The sequence below is a fragment of the Sardina pilchardus genome, chromosome 13, assembly GCF_963854185.1.
Source record: "Sardina pilchardus chromosome 13, fSarPil1.1, whole genome shotgun sequence".
Classification (NCBI taxonomy): domain Eukaryota; kingdom Metazoa; phylum Chordata; class Actinopteri; order Clupeiformes; family Clupeidae; genus Sardina; species Sardina pilchardus.
The window spans coordinates 17,040,359-17,057,267 of NC_085006.1; the positions used below are offsets into that span (position 1 = coordinate 17,040,359).

A 16,909-nucleotide genomic window follows, 5' to 3' on the forward strand; every position below is an offset into this window, starting at 1 on the left:
TGTTGCTAAAGCATGCAATGTGCGGGTTCCTTATTTAACCGATGTGTTGAAAAGCAAAAAGGATATTGTACTACACGCGGATGCTCAACATTTTATTCCAGATAAGATCTGGTGCAATTCAGACTGAATTGCAGGGAATGGAGCCGGATAGAGGTTTGTGTTTCTAACGGCGGACTGCATGCGCTGTGAAGGAGCGCCCAGGGAATTGAAACTAAAATCCACTTGTAATCTTGCAACAGTATCGGACATAATTGGCTGAGGAGCCAAGATTAAGATTGATGAGACATTAAAGTGGCTCTTTGGAGTTCACGGGATCGATAAATAGCCCCCAGTTTCAAGAGCTCGCATTCCGTGCACCGACAGCTCGGGGTCCTCTGGCGCTACGGGGACCTGCATTGCCGTGTGGCCTACCTAAATCAAAATGTGGAGAATCAAGCGATTCTGAAAAGTGTGGGGGGCTTTATAGGTATAGAGGAAGATGGGCGGAGAAAAGACTGAGACAATGCATGTGACCATAATCAGCTGATCGAAGGTTTAAAAGCCACTCTTAACATGTTTAGGACTTTTTGGAATTATGTCAGTTTCTGTATTGATGCGGCGCATAAACGATTTGTTTTTTTTATATCATAGGCCTATACGAGAAAGCATCACCTTAACTCTTTTCTAAATAAATGAGTCTACGGAGCCTATCCTATTATCAATATTCATTGTTTAAATCCAAAACAAAATAGAAGCCATATCTCGGTATTTAATAAATAATGTAAAAACGCGTCTTTATAAGGTTATTTTCAGGTGGCCACATTCCGTTACATTATAGCGTGCTTTCACAAGTTTCACAGTTTCATTGTAACATTTTCAATCATTTTGCTTCAAAATGGAAGAACCCCTCCGTGTCACATTTGATCTAAAGGCAATTGCAAACATCCCCACATCGCTGAGTAATCCATAAAATAAAGCAAGATGACCATCTCCTTTAAAATGGAGTAGCCTAGGCCTAGCCTATTCACTCGCCAAATTAAGATTTTAATAATCTTAAAACATTATCTTCATAATCTTAAAAATGGCATATTCAATCCAATCTGACTTGGAATAAATACCAACTGATTTATCAATTAATTCATTAATCAGTAGATCTTCACATATCCTATTCGATTTGTTTAGGCCTGAACGTCGCCAATTCGCTGCGCTTCTGCCTTTCAGAGGCCTCAATGCCCTGTTTCCTCTCCTGCAGGCCCTGTGGTCCTCAGCACCCCTGCTCAACTCGTTGCCCCGGTGATAGTGGCTCGAGGGACGCTGTCCATCACCACCACTGAGATCTATTTTGAAGTCGACGAGGATGACACCGCCTTCAAACGGATCGACTCCAAAGTAAGTCGCTTGCTATGTCTGTGTGATATTCTTGTCGACAATGCTATGTTTGTCAATGGCCAAACCCCAGTTATTTCATGCCATCATTTGTTGAATAAATTGCAAATAGACATACGAGAGGATCAGATTGCGATAAGCCCAGCAGTTCATACAATAATATGAACCATATAGGCCTAATCATTTTTGCACCATATTATTTTTCCACGGTAGCTAGTAGGTCTATCAGACACGTTTGTTCAGTCACACTAAAGGCTAGGTTTACATTATAGGCAACACCGTAGCATGGCCTCTGTCATTGTTAGCACGTTATGGGGCTATAGCCTCCAACATCCCCTCTACCCAGCAGAGCCTGTGGCCTCATATAGCCTACATAGGCCTACGTGAGAGAGAGAGAAAAACAGGCTAGACCAGGCTAAACAAATTCGATACACGTCAAAAAATGGAATCCCTTCTTTATAACATTTACAAACGACTGAATCTATTACACAATATAGCCTACTGTTTAAAATATCGTAATGCTCCATGTGGTATTTGGTCCGTTTATAATAGGCTATAGGCCTCGTTAAAATAGGCATATTTGGCCCTCCTTGTTGGCTATCTAGCTTACTCTACATCATCAGTCTTACGGTGGTCATCATAATATCCGTAGGCCTACTGTAAAATAAATGCTGCTCTGGCCCTAAACCAAATGGTCATATTAATCCGTGTACTTAGTGTGATTTTAGTTCACAGTTAAATGTTTTAATGGCAATTCCACTGCTGATGATGGAGGCTGTCTGTGTCATGCAAAACACCTGTGCGCTGATTCGTTATTATTATTTGGCTACGGTCTACGCTGCTCTGAATGCATCGACGATTTGGAGAATTTGGTCTTCCTCAGGCCTATAGGCCTAGCCCTAGCCTACTGTACACAAGCCTGTTGATAAACATAAATATAACATTTCACGAACCATAATTGGGACACAAATTTGACTCATTTTTTATTAACTCTTTAAATAAATTCAGAGACAGAAATAAAAAAAAAAAAATCAAATCACAAAAAAAAAATTATATTCCAGTGTATTTTAAGTGCATTTTCTCAGGTATCTTTTTTTTATATATATTTCCTTATTTTCAGCTTTAACCATGTAGACAAAGTATAAACAAAATGGTCGGATATAGATTAAATAATGATTCAAGTATATTTATGGAATGTTTCAAAATTTAACAAATACGTACCATCAAAATGTAAACTTAAAAAAAATAAGAAACGTTCCACGTACATTGATAAACTAGCACTGATGCATTACTAAATTGTTTTCTGTATCAGGGGGGAATCAGGCGTTATCCTTAAACAGGTGGAACTGAACTCTATTTTTACGTGTCACAGAACAACATTCACAATTTTCAGACCACTGGAATCACAATCTATGAATGTATGTTGCCTATTTACAGTATAAAAATGTACAGTTAAGGTTTTACCAAGGCTCATTACGGACTTTATTTAAAGCATTTAAGCAGAAACCGTTAGATGGCCACGGGTAGAAGAAAATAACACTGACATATAGCCTCCAAATTTGATTGTTGATGCATTTTTGTGGCCAAATGATGACATCACAAATTATAAGGTCATGACAGTAATTTCTTGGCATGAAAACTATTTCAGACAACGTATCTGAAATAATTGTTCATGAAGTAGGCCAATAGATGCACACAATAAGACTGTGGATATGACTGAACAGTAATGGTCATTCTGTTCGTGTAGGTCGTGATAAACTTCGTCTAGGCCTCTGGACTAGCGAATAGTCCACAATATAGTGCACATTTTGTACAAACATGTTGTTATGATTTTACCTCAGAGTTTCTCCAAGCTTTTAGGGTTGGTTAGAATTTCTCTTGCCAGTCGCCAAGTCTGTTTGGCCGCGTTTTCCAGGGAGGAATGCGGTTTTCCTTGGAAAAGGTCTAAGTTAGGTAGAAAATAATGGGGACATCTCCTGCACTGCAAACACGAAATAAGTTGCAATAAAATTCCGTTAAGTCGATCCCCGAGACAGTTTTCGTCCCAGTCCGATTCCCGGGGATGCTTTTCACACTCGTATGAGACCAAAGTTTTCATGTGGTAGTTGTTGAGCGGCGTCCCGGGGAGTTCAAGGTGACGGTCACGCAGTGTTTTCAGAACCGACAGACATTTCTTCCTACATCCTCCCAAAAGGAGGCGGTTTTCGGCCTCTGCGAACTGCAAGACCCAGGCGTCGCTCTCAGCCGAACTCTGCTTACCGTTTAACGAGTAGCATTCCTTAGATAAGAGGTTGAAACCTTCGGCTTTTACCTCTGCGACCCGGTTGGGACCCGGCCAAGGGATGTGGGGCAGAGGCCAGTGAGCCGCGCTGCGTGGCCATATCCCCGTGCATTTGAAAGCTGGGGTAATCTGGACCACGTATCTGTCCCTAATGCGTAACTTCACCTCACTCGTGTCTGCGACCATTTTGACCACATCTCTGTAACTACACTTATCAACGGCCTGGGCCACGAGCGTCTGAAACCGGGAGCGGATCTTGCGTGCCGAGAGGTAACCGGACGCGGTGATGAACTCGACCCACAGAGACATGCTCCTCTTGCGGCCGTCACTGAGCTTTAGCACGGCGCAGCCCGGAAGGGAGCCGTCGTCTACGAAGTTGAACACTCCCATCTGATTTAGATAGAGGACCACTTCGAACTCTGTCGGAGCGATCACCTCCAGACCCTCGAAACGGTTATCCATTTCGCTCAGGGAGCTGATGAATCTCGGCTCCTGAACCTCCACCTCCTTCAGGACATCCGACACCACCTTGCACACCTCTCGGATGGTCTTGGAGATGGCTGCCTTGCGAGACTGGCATTTCTCGTTGTAATATTTGTTGAGATGGTATACCAGTTTAGCTTGGGCAGCTATCATATTTGGGCAGAGATCCGGATTGTATACCGGAGTCTCGCAGTAACCCGAGGGATCCAACGCGGCTGTTTGTACGGGAGCCAATTTTAGAGAAGAAAGAAAACTATTAAGAGAAAAAAATCTGTATATTTATTGTAAAATAACAAACAAGCTTGTTATTTGTGCTCGGGGCACATGCGTAATGAGGTCACCGAATTAAATCATCAGCCTTCCGAATGCCAGTGCACCAAAAGAAAGTCCTTCAATTCGTTGTTTTTTTTCAGCGAGTTGCAATCAAAAGTCCATCACACCAGCGAGGTCTGTAGTCGGACAGTTGCATGCGCTTTCTCTCAGTAGTCTAAACAGCTTGTCCCGTTGTCTGTGTTCTCTGTAATCACGGCTCCTAGATTTTGATAAGGATAAAAAAGTGCACGGTGCCTTTTTGGAGTGTGTTGGCGGTAGCGTCTTCCAGTGTGGCTGTGTTTTAGCGCACCGGACGCACTCCTGTGAAAATATAAAGGGAGGGATCCAGGCGCAGCCGTCCAATCAACGCTCGATGCGTCATCGCTTCTACTTGATCGACGACAAATTAATCCTGGGTTTTTATACACAACTAAATCTAAAGGTATATCGGTAGCGACTAGCGAGTGGACGGGAAATACACCGACATTGAGGAGACATAAGAAAAACAGCTTCAGAACTCTCGCAGCCGTTTTGTTTTGGCACAATATCGGATTATTCCCCCACGATTTAATAACTCGTATTTTTATAACTGAAGGTAATCGGTAGCATATCGGGAGAATATTTAAAACACTAATATAAAATATAATCTTAGTTTAGCCTACATGCGTGTAGAGAACTGGCTTTTCTGCTTAGACGACTGCAATATTTCTTATTCACATTCTGTTCAACCTTCAGCCATCAGAAGCGTTAAAATTGGTCTTGGTATTATGTTTTGTTTAATGGCTACTGCTTTGAAAAGCCTTACTTTCAGTTAGGTTACGTCTGTCTTTTAGGAAGGTTCCTATATTTATTTAGCAACATCATTTAATGGTTTAGTGTGCATCATTTATACATTTTTATTATTTAGATTTACCAGTTATGCACTGGATTTACTTGCTACAACTTGTAATTCAGGATAGAACAATTTGTCGTCTTGAAGAATTATTCCGTGTCATCATAATTGTTTTGATAGACTGAAGCCTTCAATGACAACTTCGAATATCGAAATAACCTTATGCAATTAGTCATGTGTTGATTGGTTTTCGTTTACATTAATTTATTGGCAATAATGAATGCAACTGATAGCTGCATATTCTGGTATTTAGTTTTTTTTCGACCTGTTAATTCAAGCAAATACCTTATAATTTTAAAAAGCGTTGTAATGACCGTATGTTTCTTGTATGTTAATAAACGCGCATAATACTGAAGAAATTATGTTTTACTTGTTGCATAAATGTAAGCCTATTATGGACTTAACTAAATTCGCTTATATTTATTTGGGAATGCCTCATATCTCTCGCTTGAACCTAAATCTTGAGACTTAGGTTTCTCGTTGTTTTTTAGAAATCTATTTCACCTCTACTTTATTATTTTGCCTTTTCATTTTTAAATATTCAAACTATATTATGCATATATTGTATTCAACTGAGGCTAGTCATGGCCGTGATAACGACGGAAAGCCATAATTCCAGGGATTTTATGTGTTTTCAAAAGGCTAAAGGCAGTCATTGAAAACGGACAGTTTTACACCCGTACTCTGACCTTTCTTCGCTACTTAACATGAACGAGAGCCACGTGTGTTTTTAGCTCTGTCTACAGTTATCCCTACATTTCTGATTGAAATGATCTAGGCCTACTTTACGTGGGATTGTGATGTTTTTTTTCTCTTATTGTTGACTTGATAAATGTTACCTGTTGGAAGAGCAGCTATGTATGGTTCACAGAGTTATTAAATATATGGATGGTGGAGAGGTTCCTGTGCCTGAGTGTATGTGTTTGTGTTTATGGATGTATGTGTCTGTGTCTGTGTGAGTTTGGGGGAAGGGGGGGTAGGGGGGGTGATGGTGGTGTATGCATCCGCTGTGTTGACATGGATACAAAGGAAACTGTGGCTGTGATAATAGCACTGAAGACAACAGATCAATGTTAAGCAGCTGAAGTGTGACTCTGGATGCACTGCGTGCCCTCTGATTCTGCTGCTGCTGCTGCTGCTGCTGCTGCTGTGGTGTTGTGTGCCACTGTCTCCTCACTGCTCTGCTCTTCAGCACAGGGCTCCGCCATGTCTCCAGAGAAATCCCCACACATAAACCACTTTCACTCCTCTCACCTTCCCCTTTTCCACTGCCCCTTTGGAAAACACATAGATCAACGTGGCCATATCGCTCATCATTGTAGTAGCTACCGAGATGAATTAGTTTAGATTTCTGTAAAAAGCAACGTGGTATGCACACATTTATTTCTTCGTTTTATTTTTTTTCTGTTGGGTGATAGATGGAGATGGTCATATGGTTTGACATTTACTTTCACCACTGTTTCTTTTCCCAGTCGTGCAACATCGATCTCGTAAACGGAATGGACTCACAGGCTGGTAATACATCAGGCTGAAAATATTAGCATATTTTGTTGATGTGTCGGGAGGGTTTATTTCTTTTTTTTTTATGCAACTGTGAAATGTGCTCAACTACTGAACTGGTTCCCATTTCAGTAAAATTATCACTGATGCTTGCTTCTGTGATCATGATTTACACTTGATTTCACTTCTGCCTCTGTGAACAAGGGAAGCAAAAGTTTAAGGAGGGAGATAGCTGTTTCACTGCAGACAAAAGCATTTAGGGAGATATTATCACAGTATTTTTTCCCCCTCCTTCACAGTTCAACGTTAGTCACGCTATGTTTTAGAAAACATATCAATGTGGGAGTATGTTTGAAAAGCTAGCTGGACTAGGTTTATTCAGAAAGGACGAAAGCAAAACCATACCTGCATTATCTCTCTGTCCCTCTCTCTCTCTCTCTCTCTCTCTCTTTCTCTCGCTCCCTCTCTCTATCTCTATCTCTATCTTGCTCTTGCTCTCGAGCTCAGCAGGTACTTGTCTTTATTAGAAGCAGACCCACACTTGCTTTTCGGTGTCCCGCTCTGATAAATCCTAAGCTTTTTGCACCTTGGCCAGTGCCAGGGCTGGCAGTGTGTGTGTGTGTTTGTTTGTGTGTGTGTGTCTGTGTGTGTGTGTGTGTGTGTGTGTCTGTGTGTCTGTGTGTCTGTGTCTGTGTGTGTGTCTGTATGTGTGTGAGTGTGTGTGTCTGTGAGTGTGTCTGTGTGTGTGTGTGTGTGTGTGTGTGTGTGTGTGTGTGTGTGTTTTTTTATGTGTGTGTGTGTGTGTACACCCAGGCCTCAGCACTGTCCCCGGGAGTGGAGTCAGAGGCAGGGTGAGGATTATCTTGCCCTAATCTAGAGCATCTGCCCAGGGCCAAGGCTTCTCTCCAGGAGCTTAGTGTAGCTAACCTGCTCCTGAGTGGGGCAGGCCACCACGCCACCACTCGGCCATAGTAGACCAGCCAGCGTGCCAAACTCTGGGGCACTGAATGGGAGTCCTTGGGAGGGACCTTGCGTCAGACCGATTGAAATTGAGTGAATTAAATACATGGATTTGACATTAGTGTACCAGACTTTATTATGTACTGTGCTGTGGCTTACATTTCACGCACAGTTCTTTCTGTTTTATTTTGTAATAGTTGTTATTAATAGTAATATTAGCAGTCTGGAGCCGCACCCGGTTTACAATTATTATTACTAGTAAGGGCAATATTATGACTAAACATGCTATTTTAATAATGATTAAAAATAGATTAGTAGACTCAGCACACATGGTGAGTATAATCATGAAGAATACATTAGTAGACTCAGCACCTATGCTGAATATAATATTTACTTAATGAACTATATGAATACATTATGTATCAATTATGTACTGCTAAAGAATTAGTTTGATTGTAATTTTATCTTGGGATATTTTCATATACCTTGCAGTGTTAAAAACATTTTTTACTCATCAGCGTATCACAGAAATACTCACCCAAGAATACAAAAATTGATTCTCACGGACACATTGATAAACATAAATGCACAACCAGGCTGACGTTACACTTGAGACGTCGCACATGCGCTTTCAACTCAAACTTTCACCTATAGCCTCGTACATATGGATGGACACGCGCTCCCATGTGCTGTCATTCCTAGGCACAGCAATGATCAAAGACACACACATACAGGATCTGTCCTTATAGGGATGGACTTCCACAGGCTATGGGATGATGAATAGGAGCATGACCGGCATACACTGTAGTCTCCCTCCGCTCACCCCTCACCCAGGCAGATAGGAGCCGCACGCCCCCATGAGTCGATACAATGCCTGCCCCGTCCGCCTTCATGTCCCCTCTTGTCATATGACCCAGGCCATCGCCGCCGCATTCGTTTGAAGGCCTCTTTTGTCTCCAGAACTTTCCGCACATCCCCTTAACCTCTCTCTCTCTCTCTCTCTCTCTCTCTCTCTCTCTGGTCCACTTTCTGTCCATTAATGATCCTTTCATTCCTCCCGCCCCCGCCTCCGTTTTCCCCCCTTCTTGTTTCCGAAGACGGATTCTCCTGTCAGAACGGTCTGGCGTGCTGTTAATAGCCCGTGTCACGCTGCTGAAATTGGCACATGACACCATAGTTTGTCACAAACACACAGAGGGACCCTCAGAGCGCCTTTTTGATGAAACGGACACTGTGCCGCGTCTCGTTTTGATGATGCTGTCACAGAGGGCCGCCGACAGTGCCGATAGCCGGGGTAATGGATTTGTGGAAATCCATTTAAGAGCGGTCCGCTTTAATTGCGAGTTACCTTGCCAAAGATGATGAGTTCACCTTTTGGTATTTACAAAAAGGAAACGGAAGATAAAGCAAACTGGTGATTAATAAGTATGTAACATTGTCTTCTATCTCCTCAGATATTTATGATATATGCTGTATATTTTAAGAGCCACTCAGCAGGCTGTGTTGAGTTGATCACTGTGCATGTCATCGTAGGCCTTTCATCTTGACATCTCTTCTTTTTAAATAACAGGCAAGTTTGCATGTCTTTTTTTAGAAAATACAGTCACTCACAGATGGAGACTCCACCACAAGTGTATACACACCACACACACACACACACAGATGCTCTCACACATACACTCACACTCACACACACACACACACACACACACACACACACACACACACACACACACACACACACACACACAGATGCTCTCTCTCTCTCTCTCTCTAACACACACACACACACACACACACACACACACACACACACACACACACACACGCAGATGCTTTCACACACACACACACACACACACACACACACACACACACACACACACACACACACACACATGATCTCTCTCTCTCTCACACACACACACACACACACACATGATCTCTCTCTCTCTCTCTCTCTCTCTCTCTCTCTCTCTCTCTCTCTCTCTCTCTCTCTCTCACACACACACACACACACACACACACACACACACACACACACAAATTCAGGCACTCGTGTAAACCCACACACAGACTCGTGAACTCTAAATGGCACAGTAAATTGGCACACCCAACAAAGACGCATGTCTTTTAGAGCACCGACAGAATCTGGGCTCTTGGAGTTTTATATCAGCGTACAATCGAGAAAGGAGACGCATACAATCGCTTTGCCTAATCTCTTAATTTAAACAATGTGGCCGCACTGCTGAATCCCAGAAAATGTCATATAGCCTTGAGATATTAATCTGAGAAAAGATTATTTTTTTTACTGAAGAGTGCCAGTGCCCATCAGAAATCTCAGCAGATATTTTTAATCCAGTAGTTGATTTCACACACACAAGAGAAAAACTATGAGATAAGATGATGGGAATTATTTAACATACTTCCAAAAACACACACACACAACTCATGATGAAAAGCACAGTTGTCTAGTAGGCTGATTCAAATATAGTCCACACACCCTGCCTAGTTCACTCATGGCAGTTAATATTACTCTTTTCATCACGTCAGCCCTAATAATCCTCTTATTCTCTGACAAATAAGGTCATATCTGTTCCATTCCATTATCGGACAAGGGAGCCTTTTTTTAGCTAAGCTAATGTGAAGCCCGAGCAGAGTTCTAGACCATAGCAAAGATTATCAGCAGAGGCGGATAGAAAGGCCCAGTCGCATTTCAATCAGACGAAGGGCACTGCTATTACAATAACAATTAGCGTTCGCTTCTAAAGCCGGGGGAAAATGATACTATTGCAGCGGGATCACGGCTGTCGGCGGCGTATAGACACAACGTACTCTCTTTATAGTCAGAGTCTAATGAAATCAGTGTTGTCTGTCATGTCTCGGAGACGTTTGCGTCGCTATAAATATTGTTATTCCAGGCAATATGGCCTCACGGTGGGACGCCCGGTTAATATTCTCCACCTCCTGCCTCTATCCCCCCCCCACCTCTCTTTATTTATTTTTTTGGACGGCGTCCCTCTATTTGTTGTCGTTCACCAGCCTGCGTCAGGGCCCTCCTCCCAGGAGTGAGGCCCACAGCCCCCGGGCGCTCGCGGAGAGAGCTTGTGAAGATTGGCAGGCAAAAGCCATATGTGCTTAAACCAAAACCATAAAAGAAAAGGACCTGCGATATTGACGATTTGAAGACAAAAAGAACTAACCTAGCATGAGAAAGAGAGAGAGAGAGAGAGGGGAGGAAAGGGAGAGAGGGAGGAAATGCACAAAATTAATTACTCCTACTAGCGTCCTTGTAAGCTTGCCCCCACCACCCGCTCTCATATAGGATGCTTGTCAGCCTTGCTGATAAATGAGATGCATGCATTTGCATAGATTTAACATTAATATCATTTGCGTTTGATTTGCCCCTACTGGTTTACATAATAATGCAGAAAATTAGTAGTACGCCTCATCATTTTTAAAGCCTCTAAATCACCCAGCGCAGTCAATGGCTTTGAACCACCTTCTCCAATGTCCCTATAAAGCTGTTGTTGATTTCAAACAGGAGTTGTTAACCTATCCTTTCTTCTCTTCTCCTCTCACCTGAGCCCGTTTAATACTGTAATATTGGCCTGTGTGACAGGGCCGGGGAAACTGTTTGTCAGCGATGCTAGCGGGAGGCCTTGTTACCTATTTTATTGTCTTTCTTCCTCTACTGTGGCTTCCATTGTTGTGTAGCGGCGCTAGCCTTACTGCGCTTTATTCCGTTTGAATTAGCCACTTTTGTCAAGGTTAGCATTTTTATGAAGAGGGTATTTTCTCTCTCTCTCTCTCTCTCTCTCTCTCTCTCTCTCTGTCTTGTCTCTTTCTCGTTCCTAACTATTTGCGCTCCCGCTTTCCTCCTGGCGGGGGAAACAGAATGCGCCTCCCGCATCGTCGGCGAGAAGGAGCGAGCGAGCGGGCGAGGGAGGATGCCTGTGCGCTCGACACACGGCGATTAATCTTCATGTCGGCCAGACGTCGGCCCCCGTCGAAAGGTTGAGGCTGTAATCATTTGCCCACTGACCCAGCCGCACGCGGCCTCCGAGAATCGCAACAGCCGCCAGAGTGCCAAGGAGCGAGAGAGAGAGAAAGAGAGAGGGAGGGAAAGAGGAGAAGACATTATGAATTTCAAATTAATTACATGACCCTTGTCTGGGAACACAAGCGGGTTTTTGCGAGAGGCAGCCAGAGAAATGGCAAACAAAGAAAAAGAGAGGGAGGAGAAAGAGAGAGAGTAGAAAAAATGAAAGCGTACATGAGAGAGGGAGAGAGAGGGAGAGAGGGAGAGAAAGAGAGAGAGACTCTATCTTCAGGTTGGGGGTCTGCGGTAATGAAATGCTAGTGGCTATAGGCTCATGATGAAATTAGGCCATGTAACCCAAATAAGGGATGAAGGCTTCATAATTGCCAGTCCTTGAGATCTGAGGTGCCGGGTGCCAACTGTCAGAGGCAAGCTAATGATGACAAATGTCTCTCTATGCAGATTGCAGAGGGGAGGAGAGAGAGAGGGAGGGAAGGAGAGGGAGGGAGGGAGAGGGAGGGAGAGAGACAGAGCAGGAGGGGAGGCGGGATGGTGTGATAGAGAGAGAGAGGGAAAGAGGAAAGAGGTAGAGTAAAGGAGGACAGGGCCAAAGAAAGAGTAGACTTTTACTCACATCGCCTCTGTGCTTGCAGGAAACTCTCCACTCATGGAGGTTGTAATGCAGTGTCAGAGTGTGTTTGGCCGCTTGTCTTTGTGCGGGATTGTGCCTCCCGGAGTGTTTTACTGACACCGTGACCCCCACACACACACACACAAACACACAGGCACGCACGCACACACGCACACACACACACACACAAACACACACACACACACATACACACAAACACACTGTGTTGTTGGGCGCAGGACACTAGAAAACATTTCTCAAGTTTTTGTCTTTAAGTTCAATTTGATGTGAGTCACTATTCTCGTAAAATGTGTACAGAATTCAGAGGAGTGCAACTCAAAATGTGTTTGATAACACTTGTATGGTGTGTGTATCAAAAGTAAGGCATGTAAGGGATAATCAACGACGCGCCGTGCGTTTATAGGAAAATAATGCACGTTCGAAGTGGTAATAAGGACCCGACGCCACAGGCGGAGGGGACTTTACACTTCGATAAGTGCATTATTTTCCTATAAACGCACAGGGTGCGGAGTTGATTATCCCGTTTATACCACTGCTACTATCATTTTCGTTTATATTGCCGCTGTCTTAGATACAACGTTGCTGTTTTTACCGTTACATTCACATTGGCGAATTGATATTCAAGTGTAATAAGCCCAAAAAAAAGGAACTACTTCATAGCCGTGCGGTATATAGAAAAATAATGCACGTTCCAAATAGCGCATCACAATAGGAAATTTGACCAAGCAGTGGTATAAACTTTAACTAATTGTGTTAATCTAAATATTTTTTAGATGTATTATCTTAATAGCGCTACAATATGTGTAGCCTTTTATTTTAATCAAATTAGCAATCTGAATTTTTATCTTTTTAAATCACTGATTTTAGTATACTTGTACACGTACATATTTGTGCAAACACAAATAGCCACAGCAACATAACAAAAGAATAATGGCGTTTAAATTGTGGAACCAGCAGTCTGCTGTCCCTCTGTGGTCACTTTTGTCCGTAATGAGCGTGCAGCCCTTTCGTGCTCTGTGCTTTGAGAGCGCACCTTATTAAAACACACCACCACTCGCTGCATTGACATCCATTACCCCCAACACCAGGCCAAGAGGCAGCTAACCCATAAATCTGATTTCACTTATTGTGACGTGGGACCTCTGTGCTAATAAAAAGAGCAAGAGGGTTGTGTGTGTGTGTGTGTGTTTGACTGTGTGTGTGTGTGTGTGTGCTTGTGTGTTTGACTGTGTGTGTGTGTGTGTGTGTTTTACTAGATTTCCCCAATTTGTTCCGTGAATGGCTCCTTGAAAAGACTCCCACTTTTGCCCCTACAAAAGGAGCCCCGCTGTCTTTTCTCTGTGTGTGTGTGTGTGTGTGTGTGTGTGTGTGTGTGTGTGTGTGTGTGTGTGTGTGTGTGTCATTTGCCCCATCTGTGTCATCTGGTGGTCTGTTGCCGAGTGACGGGGGTGTGTATGGGCGGAGCTGGAGGGGCAGTCCCCTGGCGCCGGCAGCAGTTGTTTTATGGACTGGCGGGAGTTCATAAGCCCGGCGTGCCCATTGTTTGGCGCGGGTTGATGACACGTGTGAATTGACTCGGGCATATTGACGGATCATTTCCATTAATGAAACGGGGGTGGGAGGGGGGGGGGGGGGGGGGGTGGGGGAGTCAGTGGGCAGGGGGAGGAAGTGGTCTGTGTTCCAGCTCCTGATGGCAGCAACTCTCTCCTCTCCTCTCTCTCTCCTCTTTCTCTCTCTCTCTCTCTCTCTCTCTCTCTCTCTCTCTCTCTCTCCTCATCTCTTCATCTGTGCTTTAAAACAGAGGGGTCCTGACTGACAACTTGTGAATGGCAAGGGGAGGAGGGCGTGCTCAAGGAAGGAATCGCTCATCATGTGCTTGTGATGGGCTTTTGTGATTGCGTGTGTGTGTGTATGAGCCTGTGTGTGTGTGTGTCTATGTGCATGTGTGTGTGTACACGTGCATGTAATCTAGTTTCGGGCCACTTTAATTACACACACAGATTGACTGATACCTCTCTCGTGTAATCGTGTGATCAGCTCAATTGCCAACTGACAATCACACTCTCCCACTTCCTCCCACTTATGCATTCACTCATGGAGAAAAGAGAGAGAGAGAGAGAAAGAGAGAGAGAAAAAAAGAATAAAAAAGAACAGAAGGAATAGAACGAGAGAAAAGAAGAAAGGGAAAGAAAACATATCACAAATCTGGAATGGAGAACAAAGTGGAAGGCTGCTAACAGTGGTCCCCTTTGAGGTTTGTATCATTTTTCATGCGCGTAGTATTTCCCCATCATTAAGGGGAAGAAAAACCTCTTCTTTTCATTTGGGCCGGACCCAGTGTCTGAGGGCCAGCCCAGCATCGGGTGGTGCTGATAAGCCATGGCGAGAGTCCAGTTGGCGCTGAGCGGGCATTCCCCCCCACCCCTGCTGCGCTAGCACCCTCTGCACCCCCCCCCCCCCCCCCGATTCACAGATCTGAACCCTTGCCTGGGTCAAGCCACACGGAGGGCACATTCACGCTCGACTTAACTCCCGTCCCTTGTAACAGCTGTTCTGGGAACAGTTTGGAGCTGTGGGCTTCCTCCACTGCGATGCTGTTAAAGTGTTATGAGGGAGAACAGAGAAACTGACCTCAGGTATGTAGTTTAAGGGCTGAAGAGGTAAACCGCCATTTTATGATTTGGGCTGCAATTGCAATGTGTGGTTGAGACTTAGTGAGGAGTTGTGTTTCTGTTGGAGAGAGGAGGAAGTGTCAGGGAGAATGAGAACATAACGAATGAGTTTGTGTGCGTGTGTGTGTGTGTTACGTGTGACTGTGTCTGCGTGTGTGTGTATGTGTGTGTGTCTGAGTGTGTACGTGCATGCATGTGTGTGTGTGGCGTGTGACTGAGTCTGTGTCTGCATGTGTGTCTGCATGTCTGTGTGTGTGTGTGTGTGTGTGTGTGTGTGTGTGTGTGTGCATTTGTGTGTGTGCGTGTGTGTGTGTGTGTGTGTGTGTGTGTGTGTGTGTGTGTGCGTGTGTGCGTGCGTGCGTGCGTGCGTGCGTGCGTGTGTGTGTGTGTGTGTGTGTGTGTGTGTGTGTGTGTGTGTGTGTGTGTGTAGTTAGTAGACGTAAAGGGAAAGAAATGCAGAAGGGCAGAAGAAAGCGAGGTGGGAGACAGGCGGCGTTGGCAGGCAGGAGTCTCTGTCGTGTGCGATTAGTCATGGTGGTGGTCCTGCGCGGCCCAGTGTCTGCCCATTAGGGCCCCGCACAAACAATGGAGCAGGCAGGCAGGCAGGCAAGCAGGCAGGCAGGCAGGGAGGCAGGAGTGGTGTGTCTAATGCGACCCCTTCCCTCCCCACCAACGCCGCACAGAGGGGAGAAAGGAAGGGCATATGGGACCAGTGGCCAATTGCTTATTTTACATGGTAATTATCACAAAGAGAAACAGTAAAAGCAGACATCCACCTTAACCCTTTTCTCTCTCTCTCTCTCTCTCTCTCTCTCTCTTTGAGAGTGTGTGTGTGTGTGTGTGTGTGTGTGTGTGTACACCACCTCAGCACAGCCATTAAATCCTTGTCCATCACTGGGCCATGTTTCTCGCTCTCTCTCTCTTTCTTTCTTTCTTTCTTTCTTTCTCTCTCTCTCTCTCTCTCTCTCTCTCTCTCTCTATATATATACATATATATATATGGATATATATTTCCGCCCTTTGTCATGCCTTAAAGAACTTTTTCATAGATGTATGTCTTTTCCCCACAGTAGTGTTGAGATAGCTAGACAGCTACACAGTGATGCCAATGCCGTATCCAGCACCATTCATTTGCTCCGATTATAGCAGGAGCGGAGGCCAGACAGCCAGGAACCCAGTGATCAGTGAAACGCATGTAAGTGTGAACCCCACCAAAGACCTCTGTGCACGTTTGCTCCTTATCTTCTCGTCACGGGAATGATCAAAACCAAAAGGCACTGTGCAAAAACGGTCAGATCGAGATGGCGAGAGCGGTCCCTCTCGGAACATGACATTTTTTTTTTTCTCTGTTCGGCCAATCAAAAACTGCGGTTGGCGGTGTGGCTGGGCCTGGCGATGACCTGTCATTTGTGGGGACTCATTAAGGAGGCCTGGTGCCGAGCTCCCTGCTGATGTTGAAAAAGAATACAGCGGATGTGCCGCATTGCCCATGAAAAAGTCATGACAGAGAGAGCAGGAAGAGAGGAGGATAGAGAGAGGGAGGGAGGGAAGGAGGGAAGGAGGGTAGTGGAGGTGAGGTAGGGCGGTGGAGTTGAGGGTGAAGGAGAGTTTGGGGGAAGGGAGGGGCGGGGAGGCAGCTGACAGGGGAAAGGCTTCTGCCTCGGGGCTCTCCGGGATGTGCTGAAACTGGCCCCAGGCTACGGGCAGCAGCCATGCTGGGGCTGATGGCCAGAACAGCACAGCACAGCAC

At 44.7% G+C, this 16,909-nt stretch overlaps 2 protein-coding genes across 2 annotated transcripts in view; one reads left to right on the top strand and one right to left on the bottom strand.

Annotated features, from left to right (window-relative positions):
* Positions 1 to 16,909, top strand: part of LOC134099150 (neurobeachin-like) — a 303,605-nt gene that overhangs the window by 214,415 nt on the left and 72,281 nt on the right. The window contains exon 41 of the mRNA XM_062551941.1: positions 1,232 to 1,368. Within this exon, the coding sequence (XP_062407925.1) occupies positions 1,232 to 1,368 (137 nt within the window). The remainder of the gene's footprint in view (positions 1 to 1,231; positions 1,369 to 16,909) is intronic.
* On the bottom strand, positions 3,120 to 4,726 carry mab21l1 (mab-21-like 1). Its single transcript, XM_062552541.1, has one exon. The coding sequence runs from the start codon at positions 4,280 to 4,282 to the stop codon at positions 3,203 to 3,205; it is 1,080 nt and encodes a 359-aa protein (XP_062408525.1). The 5' UTR covers positions 4,283 to 4,726; the 3' UTR covers positions 3,120 to 3,202.

What these genes read in the sequence shown, in the direction of transcription:
- mab21l1 (XM_062552541.1), bottom strand. Translation starts at nt 4,282, where the DNA reads ATGATAGCTGCCCAAGCTAAACTGGTATACCATCTCAACAAATATTAC.